The sequence below is a fragment of the Lepisma saccharinum genome, chromosome 23 (assembly GCF_977018435.1).
Source record: "Lepisma saccharinum chromosome 23, izLepSacc3.1, whole genome shotgun sequence".
Lineage (NCBI taxonomy): Eukaryota > Metazoa > Arthropoda > Insecta > Zygentoma > Lepismatidae > Lepisma > Lepisma saccharinum.
This window is the reverse complement of record NC_139251.1, coordinates 14,815,420-14,834,800: the sequence shown is the minus strand read 5'-3', so window position 1 is coordinate 14,834,800 and position 19,381 is coordinate 14,815,420. Positions and strand designations below refer to the sequence as shown.

The 19,381-nt window shown below is 36.9% G+C and overlaps 1 protein-coding gene across 1 annotated transcript in view; it reads left to right on the top strand.

Moving 5' to 3' along the window:
• Drip (aquaporin homolog protein drip) overlaps window positions 1-11,964 on the top strand; it is a 76,903-nt gene extending 64,939 nt beyond the window's left edge. Inside the window, exons 3-5 of the mRNA XM_083109957.1 lie at window positions 529-738; window positions 9,055-9,135; window positions 11,277-11,964. Coding sequence (XP_082966083.1) covers window positions 529-738; window positions 9,055-9,135; window positions 11,277-11,384 — 399 coding nt within the window. The 3' untranslated portion in view covers window positions 11,385-11,964. The remainder of the gene's footprint in view (window positions 1-528; window positions 739-9,054; window positions 9,136-11,276) is intronic.
• Window positions 11,965-19,381: the final 7,417 nt, after the last annotated feature.

Sequence of the window (19,381 nt, the reverse complement as noted above, 5' to 3'; positions counted from 1 at the left end):
TAAAGGCACCATTGAAAAGAGCTCATAACCTCGAAAGTATGTGGGTCGAGGCGGGCATATTTGGGGGGGGGGGTACAAATTATCTCAAATAATGCTGATTAATATTGCTAGGTGATGGAGGGTTTGACTCCCCCTCCTTGAAATGCTTATGCTGCTAGATAACGTAAGTTTGACGTCCCTGCATTATTTTGATTCTAGCAGCATTGAGGCAAGTTTGAATACAAGTGGTTACATTTTCAAGTGCTTCCCTTTATCTAGGTCAACAAACAGATTTGAGTATTCTAGTAACTGAATTTACGTATGTCTTTTCCGAAACTTGAAGTAAATTTGACAGAACTAAATTCCTGGAATCTTAATATAGATATTTCATTGAAAAATCAGTGTTACACCAATGCACTCGGAGATCGATCTTTATAATAGTGTTGAGCAATATCTTTGGCAATAGCTGTCAGAATTTTATCTGAATCATGAAGTGAATTTGTGTGTTGATAACGTTGTGAATACAAATGTTTTCTTCTTTTCCTTTAGGTTCTGACTCCTTCCAAATTCGGGGGCAACCTCGGGATGACGACGGTGAGCGACGAGCTGACTTCCCTCCAGGCGTTCTTCATCGAGACCCTCATCACGTTCGTCCTGGTGCTGGTCGTCCAAGGAGTGTGCGACGAGCGACGCGGCGATCTCAAAGGGTCACTGCCCCTGGCCATTGGACTGTCGATCACAACCTGCCACCTCATGGCGGTAAGTGGGACGAAGCTTTATCGTGGTTACGCAGTCGCCGGCTGCTTTTTCACATTCATTTCCACTTTTTGTGCCCCCGAATGAAAGTTCTCGAGCGAATCGAATCGAAGTTGGCCCTCGGGGGCGTAAGCAGACGCAATAGGTGTTTACTAACATGTCAATTGCTACTGTTACTCCTTCTGACCTCCGTAACGCATGCTTTTACCATAAATTAGCTCGAAGCACCGGTTTAGTTACCTTCGCACGTACCTGCAAATTAACATCGTGAAGCTACAAATTAACATGATAAAAGAAAATTTACGAGTTACTTTTACATGGTAATTTATTTTACGTAGATGGTTTTTGGATTTTACCCACTGCGAGTGTGAGGCACTGGTGTACCCAGGATTTACTTAATAAGGGATAAGACCGTAACATGGGGACTGTCTAAGTTTCTTGATGTTTACCGGCCAAGCCACTGCACACAGAAATTTTGTTACAAGCGCACATCCTGCAGAAATGTCTATGCATATTATACCAGTACGGTTGTTTTGCGGAGATATAAGACTAATGAATTTTTAATATCCCATCTTCTCCCAACCTTAGAATTTCAATTTAGGAAAATCTCTTCTTAGTAGATGCTTAACTCCTAAGAACATTATCCTTTTCGTAAGTTAGATTCAAGAACATAAAATTTGTAATTCCCAGTACTATTTGTCGACGACATCACGGTTTCACAGTAGAGCAACTCTAGATTTAACATTCACTGTTACCGAATGTAGTGTAATAATTATCATTACTGTTACACCACAGAACATGCATGCAGTGGCATGATAAGTTATAACGAGTGCATATGGTGCAGTTAGCGCTACAGGGGACACATTTAGACTGGCTTTCCGTAAACATCAGAGCGAGTTCAACCACGGAAAAATATTGAATATCGATTACAATAAAACTCTTTTCAACAGATTACTCGTAAATAAAATCAGTTTATAATCGATAAGGGCGAGGAGTTCAATCGCAGATGTAATTCTAAAGTCTCAAATATTTATTTCCGCAACAAAACCTAGAAATGGGTACTATTCAATTTTTCAATCTGGTAAACAGTGCAGTTAAAAGAAAATTTACTAACATAATGGAAGAAACTGTCTTGTTTTTACTACAAACATAGTTAAAGTATTTAAAATATAATATATTAAAATCTCTAATTCAAGTAATATTAGTTATTAGAGTAACATTAGTAAATGTAATATGTCGATCAATATTAACTTTACTTTTATCAGCGTGTTTTTTTATTTATAAGAATTAAATTAGTTTGTAATAATGTCTGAAAATTTAGCTCAGCATTGTGATTTTGCACGGTAAAATACAAACTTAAATTTGAATCATTATTCAGATGCTTAATTATCAAATAAATTTTCACATAGTATTAACACACAATATAGTTTAATCATACTATTAAGTTTCTCACCATAATGATACGAAGGGAAACAGAAAACATCAATGTTTTCTATCTTGTTCTTATTTGATTGTTGAAATGGTTATAACTTTAGCTACGTAGAAGATGAAGCTCCAACTCGTTTAATCTCCTTGGATATTAATCAGAACTTTGGTTTATTCATTACAGATTATTTAATTAACCCTGATGATTTATTTTAATTATTTGAATCAAAAATAATTCTACCTTGTAGCTTCCTTAATTGCCTAAATAGTCAAATCGAAATAGTTTTTTTTAACTCCTACCATTATACCCAAACAATATTTCTTTTGTTGCTGATAGGTCTGTTTATAATGCTGATTGTTGTCAATTTTTAGTTGCATTGGGAGATATTATCTTCCTACAGATATCAAATAGTTTGATTATTGATATGATCAGGCAAATGGATGGACCATCAGAAATTAATTACAAATTTGGCATTATACCAAATCACTTTTAGCTTTACTTCGGTGATATCCATGGCTAGCAGCACATATTGTTCAACTACAATAGGCACATATTCAGATAGATTAGGTTAATGTTAGATAAGTATGTCCACTAAATTGTTTCTATCGTTGGTAGTTTTGAGAACTATAATGTATTTTCACAAGAACAAATCGGATGATCAAAGATTGTTATTTTGAACACATTTGATGCCCTGTTGAAATGGGGATACCTCGACAATATTAAATAGTGAAAGGGGAATGAGTGACACGTAGTTTGATAGTTTCCTTAAATTCAAATATTCCTAAAACATTCATGATGTGGAACACTATTCAAACTGATTTCTAACAGGCATACTCTAGATTTAAAAATGCCTACACTATAAAAAAAATATACATTCAACATTACAAAACTGTAGATATGGCAAAATAATTTTCAGACGTTCACTATAATACAGTGGCTCTTACCAAAATATTTTCCTATAAAATTTGAAATTCACACCTATCCAAAGAAATGTCACTCAACTTCCTTCTTAAAGTTTTCGATGTACCCTCGTACCAACTTTGATTTGAATTGTTAATTTTCAAAATACGACCCGTAGACGGTTCAAGTTATGCCGTATTAATTTTACACCATTTATCACTCTTGAAATAATATATTAGCCTGTTCCGAAGATTCTCATTGAAACCAAAATATTTTTCACTCAAGAAAACCGTGGGAACCAAAAAATGATTAACCTTCAAAAGTAGTTTGAAATGAATATATCTTCTAACGAGGTACTCCCTTTAATATTTTAACATTTTATTAAATACTTGCGGGTACATTATCTTACTTTAGAGGTCAACATGCGCTCAAAATGAGTTTCAATTCATCATGCTGGCTGGGTGGCAGAGTGCGTTAACTGGTAATATTTCGATCTCGCCACCAAAAGTTCCGGTTAAAATCCCGAACGCGCATCCGTGTTCCTTGACTTTATTTTTAAGTCCACTTTATGCACAGAGGCTAATCGGGACTGTGCCTGTCTAAAGTGCGATCCGAACGACTATGAGAGTCCACCGGGTATCGAACCCGGGACTCAGTGCCGGATCTACAAACCGCAAAGACAAGTAAGCCTTTAGGCGCCCTCAGCCATTGACATAGTAGAGGGTTCGCGTATGTAAAAAATAAACGTTCTCAGGGGGTACAGAAACGAATACAATATATACAGGTAAAGTTAAGCTCCCTATACATATAGCACCGTGCCATGAAAACACATTTAGTGAATAGGGGGTGGGGGGTAAGGCCCCACATATTTTCGATGTCGGCAATCTTGGTGATCAGCACCACGCTGCGGCCGCCTTACCCCTCCGATACAATTTGATTTTAGGCTGGGTTGGCCCCGAGCCGCTTTATGCGGGGACAAAGCCGGAAAAAAATCCGACCTTGGATCACCCACTCCAGATTTCCCGCGTGGCAGTCAAACTAGGATCAAATCAGGATAAATTTCACGAGAAATGCCGGAGTAAAGGTTCCTTAACCAATCTTTAATCAGGAAGAAGTTAACGACTGCGCGATTGCAACAAATGTACCTATCATTTTCCAGGTGTGAGAAAACCGTGTATTATGTATATCACATAACGAACCCCCTTCCCATTTAAAAATTTTGAGTCGGGAGGGCGGGTGTAGGTAGAGGGTAATATTTTGCGGGGAGGCCCAAGGCTTGTAGATCCGGCACTGCTGGGACTCCTTGATTACAAGGCTACAACGTTATCACTGTGCCATCGAAGAGGCCCTGTGTGTTATTTGAAAACTTTGTACTAATCATCACTCACCTTCATCGCTGGTAGAAAAGCGAAGCTAAAAAATATACAAATTCAATTCGTCCTATTTGATTCAGTGAAGCGTTCATAATTTGTGCAATTTTATCATTTTCGAAACTGTTAGCCTGTTATTGAAGTTTGATTCACCCTGCATATTGAAATTTAATAACCAGTGCTTGTTTCTGCAGTTGGCTGAGAATTGGAAAGGCATGTTGATTCCAGCGACCAACCAATCAGACCATATCTCAGCATATGGAAGACCTATATGAAGACCAAGAGGAGAGAGTCGTCGGAAGCCATATGGTAGATTACTCGGCAATTTTGAAACGACCCAGCTTCAATTCACAATATATCGGCCGTAACGAGCAATTACGAAACTAAGTGCGTTACTTGTCTGCCATAACCGCGCCTTTGTTTTCAGTTAGGAACCTCCATAACTGCGTCGGGGAGTGTAATTATACCGAAGTACCGCAAACTTAGCGTTGATGGACGCGGCAGTCTTGAAGATCGTCTGCCACAGTGAAAGGTGTGGCGGGGATGGCAGCTTCCTCGTAATTTCAACCTGCAAAAATGGAACGCTTAGGTGTTGCTGGTCTTAGGAATAAGTGCTTTCCTCGAATGGGGTCGTTGACTTTTCGAAAGGACTAATTGTTGCACAACTTCGCTTTCAAAGGAGGCCGGTTGCAAAACGCTATTATATGAGATTGGCTGAACATTTGGACCAATTTCATTAATGTGGTTCATATGTAACACTAGCAATATGTGTGAATCTTGCAGAATAATTCAAGTAAAATAGCAAGTTGAATTGATTTAAATCAGGCTGAAATAAATCGCGATTTAAGTGAAAATATAAATCAGGTGATTTTCTTTAAAAATATCATTTAAATCACTTAAAACAATGTATAGAATAATGTACATGTCAGAATCACTTTAGGTGAAAGTACATTAATCTCGTAATCATTTAATGGTGTTTATTAGGCTCTAAGAACGGGAAAAAAGGGGGTGAAATTAAATTTCTCAGTAATTTTTAGTCAAAAATAGCAAACATTTTGTGTAAAATAATATACAAAATACTAATATTAAACCGTAAATAGTGTTATCATTAAACTGTAAATAAACATGGCAGCTAATATTTTCCAATATCATAAAAAAAAAATTAAAAAATTAAGTTACAAAGACTATAAAAATATTTTAACTTACAATTGTGTGCTACATCTACAATGATTTATTTTCACTCGAACAAAAGTTACTGAAATTATTAAATCTTAATTAAAACATTCAACAAATATTTTCATAGGTCCATATGTACAGTATCAGAAACAGATAAATGTACCTATATTCACACAATTTTTTATTTGTTTTAATCAAACTGTTCAAATATTTTACAAGGCCGTTTAATATAAGAAGCCTTTCTATAGAAAAAACATACAAGCAATTTTAAGCGTGTTTCTTTAATAACAATCATGATTTATATCCACCCTGTAAATTACGTACTTTGGATCTCGACTTTTTGTTTGCATACGAGATTTTCTCATGTAATCACCCCGTTCTTGTGGTGAGTGGAGTAATATTAAACATCCAATAGGCTAAAAGGGTTATAGTGCCCTTTGCATGAACGTGAGTGTTGAAGATACACCTATTGGTGACCTATATTACGAATCAATGCATAGCTCGGGGACCAAAAAAGTTTCATTGCTTCGTATTTTATGGATTGAAATTGACCAATATCGAAACAATTCTAGTTTCTATATGTAGTAATGTTACGTAAAAGTTTGTATTTCATAAACGTAATTTCAATTAAGTATGGTTTGCGCACATTCTGGCGATGTAGCCTTTTCATACTGAGAAAGTTGTAATGGGCAAAGGCGTGCTTAAGGCGGAGTTGAAGGGATTACACTTCCCAAACCCACGAGCAAAAGCAAGATTATGAGAAATAAATGGGAATGTTTTGTGTACATAATTTTTCACAGAATTTATCTCTAGAGATAACTAAATGATCCTATACCAGTATCTTGTTTAATCGTTGATTTGAGTGTTGAAAAAATGCTACTAAACTTCCATTTAGCGAACAAGGAGATATGGATAATATGTAGCCCCTCCATATAAAACTTGTCGATACGCTACTGGTATTTGGAAACTGTTGTACTGCAAAAGACATTTACTTAGTTAACTGCGTGTCTTTCTTAATACAAAAAGGCCTCCCGATGGCGTATTGGTAATGTCGTCACGTTGTAATCGGGGGGTCCCGGGTTCGATCCCGGTGGAGGCACATTGCACAGTGGTTCGGATTCCACTTTAAACTGTAGGTTTAATCCTGATTAGCCTTTCTGTGCATAAAGTGGACTTAAAACAATTCAATTCAATTCAATTAATATACAAAAGATACGTGTCCTCAGACACATCTACGCACAACCCCTGTACCTAGAACGAATAAAGTAATAGCACTTTCCGGCCCATTTTGAAGTAATCTAAATAAGTGTTGAAGTCTTTAAATAGCAGTTAATTAGGCATGTGGGGTGATGAGGAGATAGAGCTCCAAATAATCTTGATCTCTGCCATAGTTGGGATGATGTGATCAGCATGACGCCCGGACGCCTTTGCCCTTCATGGTTTCCCCAGGTACCCATTGATTTGTGGCTGGATGAGCCCCAGAGCCACTTTATGCTTAATTTTTTTTTAAAAAATTAACATTCAATGTTCCAACTAAATCTGCAACTATAATGTAATGGGCATCTGGAACTATGTGATTTTTCATTCATCGTACCTATGGTGCATTTATTTTATTCAGGAGTTACAAAACTAATTGTCGGTTAAATTGCTCTGGCTCTTCGTCAAAGAAATACGTGCCACACTGCGAAAGAACCGTACATTTAAGATTAGATTAGTAGTTTTGTAAACATGCATGAGCACTTAACCTAGAGCAACCTTTGTTTTAGTGAGAAGCGTCCGCCAAGAAGCACTTGACATAACTCACTGCGTTCGCTTTTAAGTCAATGACAACCACTAACCAAGTGCTCTGCTTTTACATGTGAAGAAATGCCTACTCCGATAAAAAAGTACCTGGATGACTTAACAAGGTTTTCAGTTGTTCTTACTGTGATGCATCATTGGATCTAATGGGATTCCATATTAAATTATTTTAAATGTTTTCATATACGTGAATAGGCACATGTGTATTTATTGCCTGAAAATTTCTTATCTGAGAGAAATGCAAAACTATTATTAGTGTGTGTGTATCTATAGGTTAACTACATGTCTTACTGGACACAAGTCTTGTCAAGACACCTGAGCGTGTTGCTGACCACCTCCATTATTGCCAAGATCGAGAATGAGTCTTTTCCTCTGCATCACATGTTGCATTGTACAGTCATGGACACTTCTGGATTGTAATAATTACATCTACTCCCAATGGGAAAGTTACAATCCAGAAGTGTTAGTGACTGTACATTATACGCAAGAAATGAGTATCTAGTTCTCTTTATTATGAATAGGCTTATGCAAATCATTTCAAGTGGTCTGTTGTGGATGAAATAAGGGAGAATACAAACGTTGTACAGTTGGTTCTTTTCAAATACCACATACGAACAGCTGCACTTCTTGCAGTAACATTTGCACAGATGCGTACCAGACTAACTTGAAAAAATAGTGCAAGAAAGCACTATTGCTTTTTTGCGCTATCAAGCTACTTCAAAATGTCTAATAGACCACCTTGGAAAAAGTAATTCACAAACAACCACGTATTGCTTTGTACAGTTAAAAGAAATTTAGTGGAATTATCGCACGATTGAAATTCTTGCAATTTATCCTCTACAGAAATAAAACTTTCCTTGGCAATTGCCTCTCGGTCTTTATTGTCGTTTGGGTTGTCTGCCAGTAATGGGAATTTTAACTTTAATTGTAATGAATACTTAACAGTAAACTGCTCTTGACACTACTGGTTGAAAAATAGTTTCAATTTTATTGCCACATACCAAATGGCGTTGTTGAATGACCATTTCGCTAAGTGATATATTTTTTACATTAATTTATTTGTTGAATGACTTGACGAAATATGGTGCATATACCGCGTGATCAGTTTGAGATGTCAGAAAAGTAAACCTTTATACACAAGAGGTAAACCTCCACTCATTCGAAACTTGCATTCTTTGTGCTTATATTACAACAAACTGCTCACAGATACGTACATTAACCTCTTGTGTATAAAGGTTTACTTTTGACATCTCAAACGGATCACCCGGTATATTTTGAGAACGCCAAGAAATTTCTTAAAACGCGATGTTTATGTCTACTTCATAGGCATGTACGTATCTGATATAAATCCAATGTACAGATTAAATGTTACAGTAACTGGGTACGCTATATTTTTGGGATGAAAGTATAACCTAATGGTAGGCATGAGAACTCAAATTGGCAACTTCACTGTTAGACTTAGCCAGTCGTGAATCGAACCGAACTTCCCACCTGGCAGTCGGATCACCTACTGAATGAGCCATCGGACATCCTATAATAAGATAATGCAAATTTTAATTGGTTCTTTTCTGTTCTTTCTCATGTACAAAGTGAAAATTATGCACTTGTCATGACACGATTATCTATTTTTTATTTCTTTTCCTGCAGATTCCGTACACCGGATCAAGCATGAACCCTGCTCGTACATTTGGACCTGCAGTTCTTACTGGTGCTTGGGATAATCACTGGGTGAGTACTTCGAATAGTTTATTAACATTATATTAAAGTTTGTTCTCCATGCAAGTGAACACAAACTTTTAATGGAGGAAAACTACCCGTTGGAAGGTTCTTGAAGGTTCTGTTCTGTCTTCAAATGTTTTTATTTGATATATATCGCTTAAAATTTCAAGGAAACTTCCAGAACTAAAGTAGTTCTTACGTAGTTATACATTAAAAATATTACCGTATGATATTTCTCTCTCCATTTGTCAACTTCTGTTGAGTATAATCTCCACTTTTTCATCAGTGATTTTGTCAAGCATGTAAATGTCACCTGTAGAATAACCTCTGCGAGGAAACAGATTTTGTTAGTGATGAAAACTCTATACTTTGGCAAGTAGAATGCAGATAGACGACAATACTAAACTCTGCTTCAGCGTTTCTCATATGCGATGACATTTGAAGATGTTTCTATTTCATTGACAAACTCTTCTGTAAATGACTTGTGTAATGGTTTAATGTTAGTTTAAGCATTAGAACACAATTACAAAACTAATTCATATTATCAGGTTAATCCTATGGTTAAAAATACAAATTAAATCCAAGAATACAGCTATTTTAAATTTTGGCTTTTGATTTAATTCCTACTATTCTTCACAACGGTTCAAATAAAACGCCACATAATCATTTGTAGCTGAATGGTTGCTGCTTATAATCTGCACTTGATTACATCTTTACTCCAGAAAGGTGAAAAATGAGTAAGTCTTCCCTTCATCTACGTTGAATTCACTCGTAGGTCATCATTCGGGATAGCATAGAAAGGATTGCTACTCTGGGACGCTGAAATTTGCCAACTCATCAGGTGCGGAGTAGTACTGTTGTGAAGGCAAAACCTATCTAACTGAAGTCCATTTAAGACCATAATTCAACAGTGTCATTCAGAGGAATACCGTTGCACTTGGTCACTCAACCAATCTTAGGAGATACCTTGATGTCGTCGTGCCAGGATGAGGTAGCATTCAGTTTGGCCTTCAGCTGGTAGTGATCACATTTCTGGAATGATTGAACATAAAATGAAACCACGGAAAATACTGACTCTTAATGCAACTTCTCTACCAAAACTCACCAGCCTGAAAGCGTTCACGCGAATAGTAAATTCTTAACTTTCTTACTTTCGTGGATTTGAAGCAACGCTTATTTATATAAATCCTTCATACCTCCTTGGGATATGGCAAATTAGCTTGTCGAAGCATACGGACTATTTGATAGACATTACTAATCTTGGAAACTAAATGAAACAAATTCATGTACGTCTTATATTGGTCTCTACTGAATTTTCAATCGGCTTGCTTATTGTCCTTTTTTTTCTTCAAATGATTTGACGACAGTAGTGATAGCTTCTAATTTCATTAGTAGTCTCTTTAGCATCATTCTCAGCTACATTTCAAGAAATTGTTTAAATTGTGGTAGTGTGTGACGATGTACAATTAAGTTCCAAATATAATTTGGTTCCCTAAACAGTTTTTGTATTTGTTCTTGTAACAACATTTTCAATAAATATTTGACCCAACAGAGTAATTAACTCTCGTTAACACATTCTTTGCATATTGAAAATGTAGCTAGTTAAATTTTCCAAAAGAGTGGCTAGGTTATTTGTAAAACAAAATCTGAACTCTGGTTAGAATAATCTCTTCTGAAAAAAAAAAAAAAAAAAAAAAAAGGGTTAATTTCCATATACTTCAATAGGACCGTGCTCCCAGTGTTCAGATTCTCATGTTGTCTAGAATCCCCTGTCATACGAGCACATTACATAACGAGCAATTCTTGTTTCCCCGTAACCTGCCGTAACAATTGCGTTCCTACCATACTCAGTTACATTGTAAGAACGATTCGTGGTATGTGAATGAAAAATGGAATAAAATGTCAGCAAGGCGTCGCTGGATTCGTATTGTCTTTTCTTTTCGATTAATTTTGTCTAATGAATGCAGCGGCTTTGACAGAGGGATGAATAGGCATAGGTGAAACACAGTATGAAAATACTTGGAGCACGATCATAGAACATGATCGGTACGTGATCGTAACAGGCAACCTATGTGGAAATGGATCTTTATATGGTAACGTTTAAGGCGAATCATTTACATAATGTAATGTGATGTGTATTCTATTTGCAGATCTACTGGGCTGGACCTATCTTCGGAGGAATTCTGGCTGGTCTCATCTACAGGTTCATGTTCCGCACCAGGAAAGGCGACGACGAATCTAGCTCCTATGACTTCTAGCATCCATGACACCTCTACGGGCAGAGCCGTAGCTGACGAAATCGCTTTAAAGACAGTTTTCAGTCCAGATCTAAGTGCATATTGTAACACAACTATTTTGAGTGTTCTGAGAGTTCTATTGTAGCCCCCAAGTGCCTGCATTTCTCACTTTCAACTGTCGAAGTTCAAATTCTAAAACATATTTTTCTGCCTTGCGAAACTGATGTCCTTCCTGCTGTATGAAACAGTTCTCACAATGTTATTTTTGAGATGCATTTCTCAAAATTCTCGTTCCACATTAAAACGAAACAGTTGACTGATTTGACAAAAGTTCAGTTATTACATGTTGTTGCTTTTAAGAAAGCATTGTATTATATCACATAATGTAGATAATAACTTTATATAAATATTGTTCATTGTTCATCAGTGTGTGCAATAAACCTCCATGAAATAAAGGGATCGCATGATCTCTGAAAGTACTAATTTTTATAAATCTATTGGTTTATTGTACCAGCACTTGCACCTATATGTATTTTCATTTCCCATATTTAGTTCATGTTTGATAATGTATGTATGTGATAATAAATAATGTAAATAAGTCTATTAATTCCTTGATTTCTTAAATCTCTAGTTGGCAGTTTATATTAAGATATATCAGTGTCTTGGGAGAAATATCCTTCTCAAGATAGTAAAATATTATATAATACAAAAATGCTCAGCTTCCATAAACTCTTAATTCTAAATTGGCTGTTTTTATTATAAACGCTCAGATTTTCAGTAAAAATGTTTTTCTACATCTATAGAAGTTAATAATCCAGATACAAATTCTTCGCATAACTAAAACGTAACAAAATTTAAATTAATGTTATTAATATAGGAGCATGAAACTTATTTTGTGAAATAAAGCGGGAGAGATTTTTAAAAACAGGTTTATATCTTATATATCTAGATTTTATGGATCATAATGCTGAACGGCTAGTTTTGGAGTAAAAATTATCTCAAACTGGTATTCAGATAAGCATTATGCATGTATGACACGTCGAATATAAGTTTGTAATATTTGATGTGAAACAAACCGGACTATATGCAAACATTCAGGGATGTGCCCAGGAAAATATTTCGGCAAGAAAATATCATAATATTCACAAAAAGTAAATTATATGTATGAGGGCGTGCTGAACAGTAATACCACCTATTTTTTTGTTGCGGTGTAAACTCATTTTGGATTTTGAGCAAACATGTTTTGTACTAATCACACTTTCAAGCTTCTCTATTGCAAGTTTCAAATTTCTATCGCCAGGGAGTGCTGAACTATAGCGAGGAAAATGGCAGCATGTAATCATACTCTTATCGGTGTGCCGTAAGCAGCATGCGGCGATATTCTCCAACCATACAAAATGTATCCCTAATTGGCATTCATCGGAGAATGAAGGCTTTTTATGGGGATGAATGTGCAGACGTCAGTACTGTACGACGTTGTGCGCTTCGTACTCGTAATGAAACCACCCACCGAAGAACAATGTTTGTTGAAAAGAAACTAGAGGAAAGCCGCCTACTGCAGCTGATGTAGACCATCAGAATCGTGACGATGAACTCATTAGAGAGAACCGTCGCAGAGCTTGCATTCAATTGTGGCATATCCAGTGCTCGAAAAATTCTCTTGAAAGCTAGGCGCCAGCTCTGAAAATTGGGCGCCAGGAAACTACCTACTAGCAATTGTGCATACTAGTGTTTTTCAAAAGTCGCACAACCCAAACTTTGAAAATGTATATCATGAAAACCGTAAAAGGTATTTACACAAGGTTTTCTGCACTAATAACACTGTCCAACAAAATTGAAGTTTTTGTCTGTTAAAAGAGAAGTTGGGGGTGATTCTAATTGAATTAAATGTTTTGATTTCAAATCTAATTACAGAATTTATCCATCACCCATGAAATTTGAGTAACAGGGTACATACAAAATATCTGTACATACAAATCTTATATAGCCTTATAGTGATACGATGCAATATTATTTACAATGGCATATCTAGAATGTCTTCGAACTTGATTTTCGGCTCTACTTTGCCTGAGGAACATCTCTTTTTAGTGTCCAGCAATAATCTGCCAACATATTTGGAGTCCATTTTCCTTGGTATCGCCTTTTCATTTCACCAATATCCTGGTGGAAATGATCTTCATGTTCGTCGCTCATTGTACCAAGGTTTTGCGGGAAGAAACGAGGTGAGTCTAAAAAGTGTATCTTCAGAGACATATTACACCCCAGAGGATGTTAGTTCTGAATCAAATTACTGACAAGTTTTCGGTAATTTTCTGACTTGTTGTTTCTGAGCAAATTTATTCGAACTTCCTTGAAAGATTGCCAAGCAGCCAATTCCAGCTCATTTAGGTTCTTTTCAAAATCATTATCTTTCATTAGTTTCCTGATTTGAGGGCCAACAAATATTCCCTCTTTTAGTTTCGCCTCAGTAATTCGCGGTCCATTCCTTTTACAAAATTCTTCATCAGACCAAGCTTTATGTAGAGAGGAGGCAGTAAGATTTTGTCTGAATTTACAAGTGCTGGATGAACAAAATTCTCCTGTCCGTTGAAATTTTACTTTTAACAAAATCATTGTTGGACAGTGTAATGTACGGTATCACTGGGTTAATAAATTTGTTAGCATGTATCCAAAAAAAAAAAAAAAAAATACATTATTTTAAATATTGTTAATTTGCTGAAAACATCTGAGAATTGATTTTCAACAATATGCGTATTACGTAGAAATTTTCAGCGAAAAATGCAGGTTCGACCAGGACTCTAACACGGTGTCTCTGATATACCGTGCCATTGCTCTAATCACAGCTACTGATTTTTCGCTGTCTCGGTTTTACTTGCGTGGAATCTCTTCTCTGCCAGTGCTACCGCAACGGAATCTGTTGCCTTTGAAATACAGTATACTTCAACGTTGCCTGGTTCCTCCCAGCGTAGAGATGTTAATTATTGAAGATCAGGCACACACAGGAAATGTACTACGTAGAAATTTTCAGCGAAAAATTCATTAACATATCTACGCTGGGAGGAACCAGGCAATGTCGAAGTCGACTGTATTTCAAAGGCAACAGATTCCGTTGCGGTAGCACTGGCAGAGACGATTCCACACCGGTAAAACAGGGAAAGCGAGAAATCAGGCCAGGCCGGCTCAGTGGTTAGGGAAATCGTACGGTATGCCAGAGACCCAGGTTCGAGTCCCGGTCGAGCCTGCACTTTTCGCTGAAAATTTCTACGTAGTACATCTTGTGTGTGTAACTAATCTTCAATAATAATAATACCAACTATTAACAATTTGTGGGATAATATGTTGGTGTTTGACTAGTCGTAAAACAGTTGCTTTGTACAGTACAGCAGAAGCAGGGATTTTTCTTGGAACACCTCTTGCAGATGAGTGTAAGAATGAGTAGTAAAATACTCTTCAGCAATGCACACGCGCTGCTCCAAAGAATACGCAATGCTGAATCAATTAAAAGAACAGGCATAGTAGCGTCGAAAGTGAGCGAAGAGAATTCAGTGTAACCAGAGGCAGACTAGGATTCTCTCTAGTCCAATTTCGGCACAAAATCTTTGTTTATGATTTTTCACATAAATGTATAGCCAATACTTATGCACATGTGGCGTGCGTCTGTTGACAATATTTCGACCTGCTAGCATTGCCACACATGTCCCAAAAATGGCACTTTTTCACTCAACCCATAAAATCGACAAAAGAAATCCATCAAATGTTGCACATGACCAATATTGGTCGCAAATGACAGATTGACATGGCATCAGTCATCCGATATCTAATTATTGACCCTTCGATAATGTCTTACGTATTTTTCTCACTCAAAAGTGCATTTCTGGAAAAAAAAATTAACGCTGCCTTCCGCCACTTATTAATTTATCTAAATTTTCTGTATGGAGAAAACTGATAATTTTAAGCATTGAAAAATATCTCGATCGATGAGACTTTATAATGCAGAAAACCCGGTGTAAATATCTCTTACGGTTTTCATGATACACATTTTCAAAGTTTGGGTTGTGCAACTTTTGAAACGCACTGTATAAGAAGCTGAGCATCACTGTATTCAAAACATCGCTAAATCATTCGAGAAAACAGGAAATGAGGTGTTGGGGAACAAAGAGTACGAAATTATTGCTGACACTCGGGAATGTTCACAACGTTGATAAAAGAAAAAACTCATTTGCTAACTTACGCTGTACTGCAATTTGAACTTGGAATCATCTAGGATACCGAAAACTTTGTGCACGGTGGGTGCCTCTAACACAGGTGATAAGAGGTTGCGTACACCATAGGCGCCGACTCCATGGGGCTTAGGGGAGCTCGAGCCCCCCAATGTTAATGATGTGGGGGCAGAGCCCCCCAAATAATTTTGCTTAAGAGGATCTAATGTATTATTTTTCTTGTAAAGTTTACTCTGAATTGTGCCACATGAACTTAACTTTAAATACACATTTGGAATGTTCTAGACCATCAACTTTGGGGGGGCTATGACCGGAGACAGCAAAACACATGACTTATTACTAAATACTAAGTATATAATTATTATTTACTATTATACATATATTAATCAGAGACAATGAATTTAGCCAACGACTTGTTAAAGACTGTGTGAGAATCCCCTAAAAGAATGCAAATATTTAGGAATATTTTTGATGTGAATGAGAAGGCTGGCCATACTGGACTGCGACCACTTTACTCTCGTCGGTGGACGTTGAGAGCCTCCAGTATGCAACAGATCTCAATTTTTTTGAGAAATTTTCTGAAGATTCTACTGACGTAGCATCAAAATGTGCTGGATACCTGGAGACAATGCTTCAATTAAAGACATTTTTCTTTCTCTCCCTCTACTGCCATGTGATGGGTCCAATAGAGGAGGTAAACTGTAAGATTCAGTCTCCACGCATTGGTGCTACAGAAGTGGAATCAAAACTAAAATACTTGACTGACATCTTTCAAGAAAAGCGAATGTGTTTTGAGCAGTTCTGGCTGAAATGCACAGAGGGCAAACAGAGCCTCGTTGATGAGCCAGAATTGCCCCGGCAACGTCACGTCCCTAAGAGACTTGAAAATTCTGATGCTGCCAAACATCACAAGTTCTACACTCCAAAATAGTATCATAAATCAATATACACTGACGTGTGTGACACAGCAAAATCATGTGTTAAACAAGGACATGAATCTACAGGACTGCAAAAAGTAACAGCCATAGAGAAAGAATGCATCTCGGCTGTGAACAGTTGCACAACAAACTTTCAGCAAACTCGAGAATTCTTTCGCCAAGATTTGGATGCCGATAGGCTCTCCTTACACATGTCTATGCTTGGTGATATCGCCAAACAGAAGAAAGTGGTTCTGACTACCATGCGTGACATAAGGAAGTTTCTTTTGGAAGACAGCACCCTTCAGGAGCCAAATTCATGATGGTCCTCCGCGCTGTGCCAGTGACGACAGCCACAGCCGAAAGGTCATTCAGGGCTGCTATTAGCCGACTAAAGACATATTTGAGATCTACAATGAGGCAGAAGAGACTAAGCAGCTTTAAAGGTACTCCACATACATCAAACTGTACTTGAGACCGCTCGTTAATGAGTTCATAAAAAAATAACCCAGTACGTAAATCATGTTCATATGTTTTTGTTGTGTATGTCACTATATCTTAGTGTAGGCCTACATGCTAATTTTTATTATTGCAAAATTAAATTTAAAAAGTAAAATATTGTAGCAAGAACAAAAAACTAAAATTATTTTCCTGCAATTTGTGTTAGCATTTATGTAAATAATTAAATAAAACTGTTAAATATTCGTTATTTTATGGGTTATTTGCAACCCATCACATGTCTGTTGCGGGCATTAAAACACACCCATGCCCTCGCCGGGACTCGAACCCGAGACGTCTGGATCAAAGCGAGTTGAGTTGACCACTCAACACGCTCGGCTACCTAGGCCGGCATAAAAATGTTAGGTTCGTCTCTTAATGTAAATACATACTTTTCAACAATTATACAGTGACGGCATTAAGAAACAGGTCTCTCGTTGGCAAACACGTGTTGCTCGACAGCGATTATGTGGAAAAGTAAATATGTAGATATGGGAAATAATGTTCTAGAAAGTTACCTGATTTTTGTATTCAAATATATTCAACAGTTTTCCAATAAAAAATTATAAGGCGTTATTATTCATCACGCCCTCGTATATTTGAGGAAGGGTTGCTATTATTTCAGCACTGTTTGACACAATTCTCGACATAAAAATTGTTACATTAAGAATTTTATCACAATGTGGTGAAGTAATTTTCTGTTGCCGAGACTTAATTGCGAAGTTGATGTAACATGTCTTATCAATGCTAGATCACCATATTCATCTACAACCTGAGGTACCATGTTGGCTCATCACTGTTAAGAATGTTTACGCATGACCTATATAAAATTATACCTACTACAATATTTTCTTTGATTCAGTATGACAAATGGAAGCAGCAGAAAATGGCAGTTCGAGTCTCCTGGGGGAAGTGTAATAAATTTTCTCAGATTTCGGCCTGCGTACAGGACCGGAGTTTGAACACCTGTAGATTTCAACAGCAGATTTCTCAGTTTATTGACTGCAGATGGAGTAGAAGTTCGCTGTTTTCACTGTCGTAACAAAAGAATTTCTAAACTTTAAACTTGCTGAAGTTAAGTCCCGTGCTCTGAGGTCTAAGGTGTCATACTTCGGGCTACGGGACGCGTGCAGGTTCGAAGCTCCGTGGCTTTTCTCCTCGAGATTTCGGTCTGTGTACGAGACTGGTGGCCACTCACCATCGTGAGGAAATTTGGGAGCTACAAACGAGGAGCGTAACCCGGTTATGAAAACCTACATAGACTGGGGGTTCTTCGTGCTGACCACAAGTCACTCCGTAACTGGATCGAGTTAGGCCGGCAGTCGGTAGGTAGGCCGTGGTCTGTTGCGCCACGGGTTATAATACTATGAAGGGTGTAAAACATGGTGACATTTTGGTTATTTTTGAGTCTCAAAGTAAAATGTTCCATCCTTTAATTTTCGAGTAGAATTACAATTTGTTTTGGACTCAGTAAAGCCTTCTGAAATTGGTAAACGCAGCACGAAAACAATTTATTTACAGTGTAGCTTCTAATAACATTTTCTTAAACTCGGAAATTACCAAAATGTCACCATGTTTTACACCAGAGCCAAGCTTACTGAAGTAATAAGAAAATGATTTAAATATTTCCACCTTCTCTCCTGCAGATGAATTAGTGAGATTTTTGCCTTGCAAGTAATGGAGAAAGTGTTGTCGCACCTTTAATGATTTTGCAAATCATAACATGGACCTCAAATTGGATAATTTTATATTCACACTAGATATTTCTTTAGTACATGTAAGGTTTCCTATTAAAAGAATTAACACAACGGCTTGCTGTAAAATTTCATTTTTTTAAACAAGTGCTTTTTTCGAACACTTTTTTTTAGAAATATTTGTATAAAATAGGTGGACAAGGACGCTAGTTTTTAATGTCTTTTTTTTAATTATTATTATTAGAGGCTGGAGTATCTGTACTATTACAAGGATATTTCGAAAGGAGAGAGCAATGTTGCACTCTCACAACTCAGACTTCCGGCACGCTCGTGCAAACTTTTTACGATATAAAAAATGACTACTAAATATTTCCCAATTTTTGGAAACGGCTTGAATTTCTCGCACCTAAAACCTTGTTCGTTAGTATATTATTCCAATAGTACGGTTTGTGCTGCATGTCTAAATCTACTTGATCCAGATCACACCTCAAATAAAGGGTCGGGGTAGATTCGAGGTAAACAAGTTTTTTGATATTCATTTTTCTACTCACGGTAACAGACTTGCAAATGCCCTTTCACGTCAATTGTGAGCTTCATAAAATACACACTTGCGTTCTTGCGTTGTTTGAAGAAAAAATGGTTGCAGTTTCATTGAGAAAGAATCTACACAGAAGCAGGATAGTGATCAT